Source organism: Drosophila erecta, unplaced genomic scaffold, assembly GCF_003286155.1.
Source record: "Drosophila erecta strain 14021-0224.00,06,07 unplaced genomic scaffold, DereRS2 tig00000055-arrow-pilon, whole genome shotgun sequence".
Classification (NCBI taxonomy): Eukaryota; Metazoa; Arthropoda; class Insecta; order Diptera; family Drosophilidae; genus Drosophila; species Drosophila erecta.
This window is the reverse complement of record NW_020825200.1, coordinates 7,588,826-7,597,942: the sequence shown is the minus strand read 5'-3', so window position 1 is coordinate 7,597,942 and position 9,117 is coordinate 7,588,826. Positions and strand designations below refer to the sequence as shown.

At 42.3% G+C, this 9,117-nt stretch overlaps 2 protein-coding genes across 2 annotated transcripts; both read right to left on the bottom strand.

The window, feature by feature from the left end:
* Window positions 1-3,746: 3,746 nt before the first annotated feature.
* On the bottom strand, window positions 3,747-5,938 carry LOC6542471 (matrix-remodeling-associated protein 5). Its single transcript, XM_001968946.3, has 4 exons — window positions 5,587-5,938; window positions 5,417-5,519; window positions 4,396-5,353; window positions 3,747-4,329 (listed from the first exon to the last, which is right to left on the bottom strand). Exons 1-4 carry the CDS (start codon window positions 5,766-5,768, stop codon window positions 3,920-3,922), a joined length of 1,653 nt encoding a protein of 550 aa, XP_001968982.1. The 5' UTR covers window positions 5,769-5,938; the 3' UTR covers window positions 3,747-3,919.
* A 426-nt stretch (window positions 5,939-6,364) lies between these two features.
* LOC6542667 (seminal metalloprotease 1) lies at window positions 6,365-7,245 on the bottom strand. The gene is made up of 2 exons (XM_001968945.2): window positions 7,029-7,245; window positions 6,365-6,955 (listed from the first exon to the last, which is right to left on the bottom strand). The coding sequence occupies exons 1-2, from the start codon at window positions 7,243-7,245 to the stop codon at window positions 6,408-6,410; spliced, it is 765 nt and encodes a 254-aa protein (XP_001968981.1). The 3' UTR covers window positions 6,365-6,407.
* Window positions 7,246-9,117: the final 1,872 nt, after the last annotated feature.

Below are 9,117 nucleotides of genomic sequence, written 5' to 3'. Positions count from 1 at the left end.
AAGACGGTATTCACGATGTAAGCTGGTCTGTCGGCAACCACTTTTTAATGTTATAAATGTACATTAAGCATGTGTGTATATAATATATATAAATATATCTATTTTTATGCTGACAATTACACTGAGACATTCTTTTACAGTTCATATAAACATCATCTGGTAATGGTGGCAGCCTTATACTTTATACTATACTGTGTATATACCGCCCACTTTTATACATTTCCGTTCATATACTTTCACATAGATTCTCAGAGGGCAGTCGTGCATATCTGGAAATAAACTTCAAAGCATTTAACATCTGTCCATTGACCAAGAACGCCCCGACTCGCCGGCGATGTAATCTACACAATGGTATGGCAGAGTTTTAATTGCTATGACACAGCCAAGACACGGCTGACTGGATAAGGGATACAGAGTGGTGATGAAGGGATCGGAATAGGGATTCAGACTGGGATTGGTTTGCGGGATCGGCTGGGTCGTTTTGCCGTTGTCGTTTTCTAATTTGATAAAGATAAAAATCATTTTGTAAACGCCCCCAACGATGTCGCCGTCAAATGTGCATGGCCCTGACAGACGGGCAGGCCAAAAGGACGGACACCGAAAACAGGACACTCCCATTCTAGGACACGCTTTCGCAGCTCCTTGGCTGCCGCTTAATTGAATGCTCATTTCAACGAGGTCCAGCTCCTCTGCTCTGCAACATCGCTGGGTTTAATTGCATTTTTATTTCATTTCCCAGCAATTATCGCAAGTTCGTGTGCAAATTCTATAAAGCAGAGCAGAAGAAACACGGGGAGAAAGCTTATCTAACATCAGCCCGAAGTGCTATTATATAAATAATAATAGTCATATTTATTGATCAAAACATCTTCATTAAAATTATTTCACCATAAAAAGGGATTAGCAAATGAAATTGATTTTAATTTTAAATTTAAATATTAATCGGAAATAGCTGTAAACTAACTGTTTACTAACTGTATTCTTTTCAAAAGTAAAAAAAGGAATATTTGAATATTTGAATTTTTGAATAGATTATCAATATTTATCGAAATGATAGCAATGAAACGGCGCCTTTTGAAATAAATCTCTATCCTTCCCATTTGATTTTCTTGCAGTGCGGGGTACACTAGCTTGAAGCGTTGAGGATGTGGCACCTGCAACATCCCAAAGCCAAGAGGTCAATCGTGTCATGAGTGTATCTGGGCCATGTGCAACTAGTTAGCAGCTTGTGTGAGTGTGCAGAAGTGTGGTCCGGTGTCCTGCGAAACCGTAATTAAAGGTAGCCAGGACTTTTAGCCAGCTCCTTGCCAGTTGCTGCTGATATTTATTGTCGTAGCTGCGCTTTCTGCCCTCTTATTGTCAGTGCAAGTCCAAGTTGCTGCTGTTGCTGTTGCTGCGAGTTGTTAGCAAAGCAATTAGCATGAGTTTGTTATTGCAACACACGGCAAGGATTCGGCAGAGGATAGATAGAAAGTTGCTGGGGACACGGCGACCATGTCCGGCACCTGCTGAAAGTTTTACCCCGAACCCAGGGGCGAAATGCGCTGCTCCGAATGCCAGCAAATACGAATTTAATTTATTTACTCTGCAGCGGGAAAAGTGCTGGCAAATAGCCATGTAGCGCTTAACACTCCATAAACAAATCACAAGTAACTGAAACCTATGAAATAGATATGTACCTACTGGTTGACTACGGTTTGTGCAATTGGAGGTATATTTGGAGTCATTTATCATACATATAATAAAGCATTTGCATCTTTTTAAAGGTGTAAAGCCATGGACCAAAAATATACCGTGCCAATCAGATATATATATATATAATGTAGGTAATACCGTGAAATGAATTGCTAAGGGAAATGACCCAAGCGGGTCGTAAAGGCTCGTTTTCAAAGGACACCTCACCCCTTTGATCAACTCTCAACCATTTTCCAATCAGTTTTTCTTACGCCAATTCCCTTTCATATCGAGCTCCATAGGTTTTCGAACCATGGCTTAGATTTAGTGCAACTTTCGCCTCCCCAATCCCAAAGTCTGAGCCATCTCATCACTTACTTCTTTCTTTCGGGGTAACCTTCAGCACCTTTTAAGCCGCTTGCCGTGTCCTTCAATGCCTCAAAAATCCCATTCAACCTCCGCCTCCCGGCGGAATCTGTTGCTTTGTTATCCTGGCCCTCTTATATTGCATTTTATTCACTCGATGGGGAGTTCCTACTCCGCTTGGCTGCATTTCCTTTGGGGGAAATGGGGGTTTGATTTTGGTTTGCTGCTTTTGCCACTGCCAGCTTCATCGTGGATTATGCAAAAAGTTTTTCATTAATGTTGGATTTAGATATTTTTTCACGCTCTGCAACTCTGCATCCGCAGCCCTCCTGGTGAGAGCATTTTTTCGCCAAGCTATCTCGATTTGGGCTCCCCATTTCCCCACAGCTCTCCTCCCAAATCCTCTTTTTTCCTGCGTTTTGGTTGTTGACAACGCAACTTTGGTCCCAGGATACGTTAACTTTTGTGCACCACAGCGTGCTGCAGCGCCGGGCTCAGTGCAATGAAAGTTGGCACCACAAAACACAGATACGTTCGGATAGATATTTAGACAGCTAGACAAACACTTAACAACAGAACCCATGAAGATGCCGCGCAGCAAATTTGCTTCACAAGTGATCTGGCAAATGGAGAATGAATTAAGGGAAAACGCGCCATGATTTCGAATGTCGTTTAGTCCAGCAAAATGCTGTAGAGAAATTTTATTTTCTAAATGAAATATCGACGGTAATATTACCCCCTTATCAATAATAACCATTTCAAAGATAGTCAAGGATTTATTAATTTTCTTTTTTGAAATATTATCTGGTGTTATATGTATATATATTGTATATAAATTACAAATAGGTATATGTTTAATTAGTTAAATTAATTAAATTTTGTTTTTAAAAATATTTTTTTTATTAAATTGTTTGAAGATAGCTCTAAGTTCTGTGCACTGCCACATACCACTTTGCTACATTTTTTTTTACCCATTGCAACATAACTTGGACCTTCTTTCTTTCCCTATATATATATTTATTCTTTTTCCGTATCTGGTCGGGGTTGTGTGGTTGTTTCTTTGGAGACACTTTTGCCGCTTTGCAGTGCAAATTGTTGGGTTTGTCGTTCTTTTTTTGAGTTTTATTCTTATGGCATTTTTTGTGCGGTTTTATTTTCCTTTGTGGTGTTTTCGATTTATCTGCAAGGATTCGGTGGAAAGGGGGCCTAAAAGCACCCATCTTCTTTCGCGTTTCAGCATTTATTTGAGTGTGTAAACTTTTGCTACTTGAATTTTTCGGGGATTTTCCTGTGGCAATTTCACAGTTGGCCATGCCCCATACCCACATTCCCCCTTACGTTGCCAACTTTGATAGTTTTGTCAAAAGTTTTTATTGCGATTTGTTGCAGCTGCAAGTCCAAGTCTTGTAAAAGTAATGCTTATACAAAACGAGAAGCAAAAATGCTGGAATTCCCCAAACTGATATTTTTGTGTGTAAGATGACAATGAGGAAACATTGAAGTTTTCAAGGGCATTTTGAGCGCCATGTTGTGGGCTCTCTAAAATATCTTTTGGGGGCTAAGTGCATTACAGTTTGTACTTAAAATAGTAGTAAAATAATAAGTTATTTTAAATAGAAACCTAATTCGATGTTGCCAGAAAGACTTTGCGGCCAATCAACTTCTTAAAAAATATTGGTTAGACACCAAAAAAAAAGACGGCTGGCATAATGGATTTGAAATATGAAGTTTAATATTTTGCCATTATCAGTGATTATAGTTTCATTTTTTAATTGTTTTATATAGTTTGTAATAGTAAATGAGTAAGGTCGAGAAGAGCAATAACTTAAAGTACTTTTAGCTAATACGAATGTTTGGCTATATTAACAAGACACTCCCTTCACTTGTTATCACAATTCTCGATGACCACCACATCGCCGTAGTTAGGAGGCGGTGTCTCCGGTCTTACCGCCACACTTTCAGCCACAGCCGTATAGAATCTGGCCGTAGAAGTTGGCGGTTCAGAGGGAGAACTCGGCTCCCGGTCGCGACTGGTGAAGAGGTTACTCCGACTGAGGCGCCTTATGAGAGTGGCCGTGTTCTGATTGATGGTCCGGTAGTACTGACTGCGGGCCGGACGACCAAAAAGTCGGGACACAAAGCTGTCCTGCGGTCCGTAGGGTTGTCGAACCACGGCATGCGATGCAGTACTACGGCGACTCTGGGGATTGGAGCGCCTGGGGTTGCGAGTACGCTGTGGTGACCAGGTGTGGATAGTGGGCAGGCTACCCTGCGAAGGGTCCAAAGCAGCTGGGGGAAACAAACAAGGAAGAACTCTATCAAATATTGGTCAATCAGGCTGTTAAGCAGACCTACCTGAATCCCCAGTGGCCATTCCCGGGTCACTTTTCTTTTTGCGCATCTCACAGCAACTCTTGAGGCATAGGACAAAGGTGATGATGAAGATGACCATGCAAATGCCCGTGGCTCCGCCCACCACAAAGGCCAGCTTCAAGTCATCCTCATCGTAGGTGTGTGTGCGTATGATTTCATCTTGCAATTGGGAGTTTCCGCCAGCCAGGAGTTCATGGCTCACACGCTCCAAGCAAATGCGGTATCTCAGGCACAGTTTCTCCCGACTTCCAGTGCACACATCGCTAACCGATGAACCCTGCTCGTCGTCTTGCTCGCTGTTCTGCTCCTCACTGGAGTCCAGTTCCCGCCAGACGGACAGCACGGATTGGGGTTCTCGGGTGCTGGGCTCCACGTACTCCATGCTTTCAAACTTGTCATTTTTATTGGGAAAATCCACAGTTTCCGCATCCGCCTGGTGATCCTGAACCGTCTCCTCCATGCAGTCGCTCATGAGAATGGCCACCCCACGCTGTCGCAATCCAGTGGCCACTTTGGTCAGTGCCTGATCGCAATTGAAGGGATTTTCCTCAACATTCAGTGACGCCAGGTAGCGGGGGGCATGGAAATCGCCAGGACTCAGGGTTAACAGCAGATTCTGCGCCAAATCCAGTTGGCGCAGTTGAGGCAGGGCACTCAGAAGCTGAGTTCCAAGTTGATTTACCTGCGAGTTGCGCAGATTAAGAGAGCGAAGCGATGGACTTCTTAAAATGGGTCCTTTTCCCAGAGTGGACAACTTATTGCCTTCCAGGTTGAGATGAATCAGTTGATTGTTGGATTCCAGGATATGTTCGTCGATCTGCTCCAGGCGATTGTACGAAAGATCCAAGTAACGTAGTCTGGTCAACTCCGCAAAAGCATCTCCATAAAGTGTGTGGATGGCATTGTGGGCCAAGGTAAGATTGAGCAGGTGGATGGTGATCTGCAGGAAAAAACAATGTATTAATATACGTACAACTATTCTTTTCCATTTATGATGACCTACTTTAAAGGAGTCATCATCGATAGTGGTTATATCATTGTAGCTCAGGTCCAACAGCTCAACCGTTGTGGGAATTTCAATATTGGCGCTTATCAAGCGCTTTGCCCTGCACAAAGAAGTAGATATAATAAAATTCAAACCGAATTAATTCCCCAAATCCGATGATAACTCACCTGCAAATTGCGCGGTTGCTCTGGGCGTATAAGTCACAGTGGCAAACAGTGGGGCAGAACATCTGCGATTGGGTCTTACTCCTGCAGACCTGAAGAACAACACATAGCAAGAGGCCTACGTATAGAAGGATCTGCTTAAGACCCAACCACATTTTTGGCTTTGTGACACATTGCAGAGCCATAAGTTAGGTTCAAATACTATTTTCACTAGCTTCAATTACACTTTTTCGTCATTTTCGAGATACTTAGTTTCTGTATGCTTGGTAGTTCTGGACTGACTGACTCGTCTCCCCGTTCACTTCATGACTAACAGATGAGCTGCTTTCCAGTGGTGGGTTGCCTTACATAAACTGAAATCGGTAAATATATTAAAGAACGAAATTCATCCGGTTATTAATGTGCTCGGCTTGCGCTCTACACTTCCACTGAAGATAAGATAAGCGTTTTTTATTATCTTATCAGCGACTATGTTCGTGATTCGATGAAAGAGCGTTAAGTTTCGGCCTTTTGTTTGTTTGGAAAATGCAGAGTTATAAAATTTGGGTTATATTAGTTGCTTATCATTTCCTTATCTTCAACATATGGGTATTTTTCGTGATATTCATAGATATTTAGTTATTTTATCCTTAGAGATGAAATCTATCAGCTGAGGATGTTCAGGAATCGAGTGTTAAATAATCGTTAAGCGTAATGCTTATAATTTTAATTGATATGTCAAAAGATTCAAAGACAGGGCAAACTTCAATAGCTTAGAATTTCATTGTACAAAGTCGAAAAGAAATTTTGATATTCATTTTTGACCTTGATGTATATTGCTATTTTTACAATTGAATCGGACACTTGTACATGGTATTGAGTCGTCTGATATCGGTATCGCTCATCATCAAGCGCTGACCCATTTGCTCCTGACCCTCTGGATTCAGAGCCACAATGGTCGCTTCGCCATTTACTGAAAATGCCAAGGAACTGTAGTGTAGAATGCTTCCGTAGTCATAGGGCTGATCGAAATCCCCCACTTCGTCTTCCTCGTACTTGACAAAGTTCTTCTCGTGACCCTCCGAGATGTTCTCCTCCACGATCTTTACGAACTCATCTCGATTGGGGGAGCACTGCTGATGGTGGAATCCCAGAGTGTGAAGCAATTCGTGCTGGACGGTTCCCAGTTTGAAGCAGCCTGTGTCCAATGGGTCAGGCCGAAGTTTGACGGTTCTTTGACCTGGCTGATAGCCCACTTTGGAGCTGCATCCAGAAGTGGAAGGAAGCACAAAAAGATAATTTTCCTCATCCTCATCAGCAGGCACAAATCGAATACAAGACGAATACTCGATGAATTGCATGCCAAGCTTTATATATTCCACATGAGCAGGGTCTGAAAAGTAAAATGTTAAATAAAATGAGTTTGTAAATTAGTTAGTCAGCCATCCAATCAACCGCTATCTTACCAAACTCTTCAGATATCATATACGGAACTGTGGCATTTGGCCAGCGTCGTGTCTCGGACAGCTGACCATTCCGGGTGTAGTCCACATCCATGTCACCCTGGAAGTATCCTGCCGTCAGCTCTGGATCTGTTTCCTCATAGTGGGTGTTAAAGGGTGCTGGGAAAATGCCAGAACACAGCGTGCCCAGCAGAAACAAGTGAAACCAAGCACCAATCATTTTTGACTGAATTAACGCGAATTAACGGCTTATATACGATCAATTATCGCAGAATGTGCGGCATTAAGAACTACTTGTGATTGATTAGTGATAAGAGGCCGCATAATATAAAATACATCTACGGACATTCGCACAAACGGTGGGTGCTGAAGTACTTCAATCCGTTATTACCGAATGCCAGATAAAATTTGCACTATTTGCAAATAGTGGAAAAGCTCACTGGCAAAGAAAAGAAAATATTATTATATGTAAGTGGAGGAATGAACTTGCATCTCATCTGCTTATCATATAATCACTATATAAAATATATACATTTTTTATTTGCTTTAAATTTGGGTAAACAGTTGCGCGTTTATTGAAACCTAAAAAGAGTTTGGGATTACAGCAAGCACAATGTTTTAAGGCGACAAGTTGGCAGTCAATTTGTATTCCTGTGGGGAAAAGTATTAGTTTTCCTTAAAGATATGTCTGTGTTTTCTCCCACTGGACAAGTTGATCGTTAGCCAGCGAAGCTCGAGGCTACTTAGCAGCCCAGCTTGCGCTTCCGTTTGGTCACAGTTCCAGGCTCAGTCCCATTCCCATTCCCATTCCTATTCTCGTTCCAATTCTCCTTCCCATGGCAAGATGTAATGGCTGAAAGTCCACTCGTCCGCTCTTCCCCATTTCCCTCTGGTGAATCTGCTTCCGCACTTGGTTTGTTGGCTTTAATTTATGGCCATGGCCAGACGATTGCGCCTGAGTCTTCGACTGAGACTTCCACTGCAACTGCAAAGGCGCCTTCTGTCAGTCATAGTGGGCGTGGCCAGTCGTCGTCACATCCGCTGTTTGTCAGGGCTTGGATTGTGTGGACCCTTTTTGGCCCACTCCATTTCCACAGCACCTCCCATCGTATGATCACCGCAACGGGCCACAAAAATGGAAACTTTTTCACACACATTCTCAGCTCTTGCCGCTCGGGATTTTTCAGTTTTGTGCTTAAGCCAGCCGGCCTGGTCCGTCGGAAATAGTTAACTTTTATGCGCATTTCAAATCGAAAAGTTTTGCATTCAAACTTTATTAAAATTACGCTCGATGCACGTCCAATTGTGCCCGCCATCCAACTGCTGAACAAATCCACTCCGAACTGTTGGTCGCCATCTTCAATGCCATTGTCGCGAAGGTCCGCAGAGGTTGGTTTTCTTTGTTGCAATGCCGTTGGTAGCTAACTGGGCATTTGGACATGGAGCTGAAGTAGGACTCATTGGATAAGTTCAGGCCACTTAAATTACGATGCTGCCCGATAGGAAACACTATACTTTTATCTATTCCGCCTGAAGTTTAGAATAAAGAGTAAAAGCTCAAGAGAGAAGCCCGCTCCCTTAATGCATTAAAATACAAAAGGTGGTTTAGAATCATATTAACATTATATACAGATTGGCTTTACTAGTAAAGCTATTACTTTGTATACAACAAAAACCCATACCACTGATCTTTAAGCTTAAATTATATGTTGAATAAAGTTATGGATTTGATGAGTTATTTTAATTTTATATTTTGGAGATTTTTGGAGTACTGCCTTGGTTAATTCCGTAATTATCTCGCTGCAAATTCTCCCAGTAAATTCGAAAGTGCATTCCATCTTCCTCCATGTGGAAAGTAAATTTCGCAGTTTTTCCCTACTGCACATTTGCATTATTGTTTTGACTGCCGGCGCCTTTTTGTGCCCATTCCCGAGTCCCTGTCCCTCCTTAACCCTGCTCTTGGCCAACAGTTCCCGCACTAATGACCGACATTGCTTCCTAATTACAAAAGTTTTGCATGCACTCGTTGCAAAAGGGAGGATGGTCGTATTGCTTGCCGAAAATGGCTAAAAAAAATCCAACTTTTAAGTTT

Excerpts from the sequence above, each read along its gene's own strand:
- LOC6542667 (XM_001968945.2), bottom strand. The coding sequence starts at position 7,245 with ATGATTGGTGCTTGGTTTCACTTGTTTCTGCTGGGCACGCTGTGTTCT. Across the intron at positions 6,956-7,028 it reads TATGATATCTGAAGAGTTTG|ACCCTGCTCATGTGGAATAT; the intron begins GTAAGATAGCGG and ends TTTACTTTTCAG.
- LOC6542471 (XM_001968946.3), bottom strand. The coding sequence starts at position 5,768 with ATGGCTCTGCAATGTGTCACAAAGCCAAAAATGTGGTTGGGTCTTAAG. Across the intron at positions 5,520-5,586 it reads AGCAACCGCGCAATTTGCAG|GGCAAAGCGCTTGATAAGCG; the intron begins GTGAGTTATCAT and ends TTCTTTGTGCAG. Across the intron at positions 4,330-4,395 it reads AATGGCCACTGGGGATTCAG|CTGCTTTGGACCCTTCGCAG; the intron begins GTAGGTCTGCTT and ends TGTTTCCCCCAG.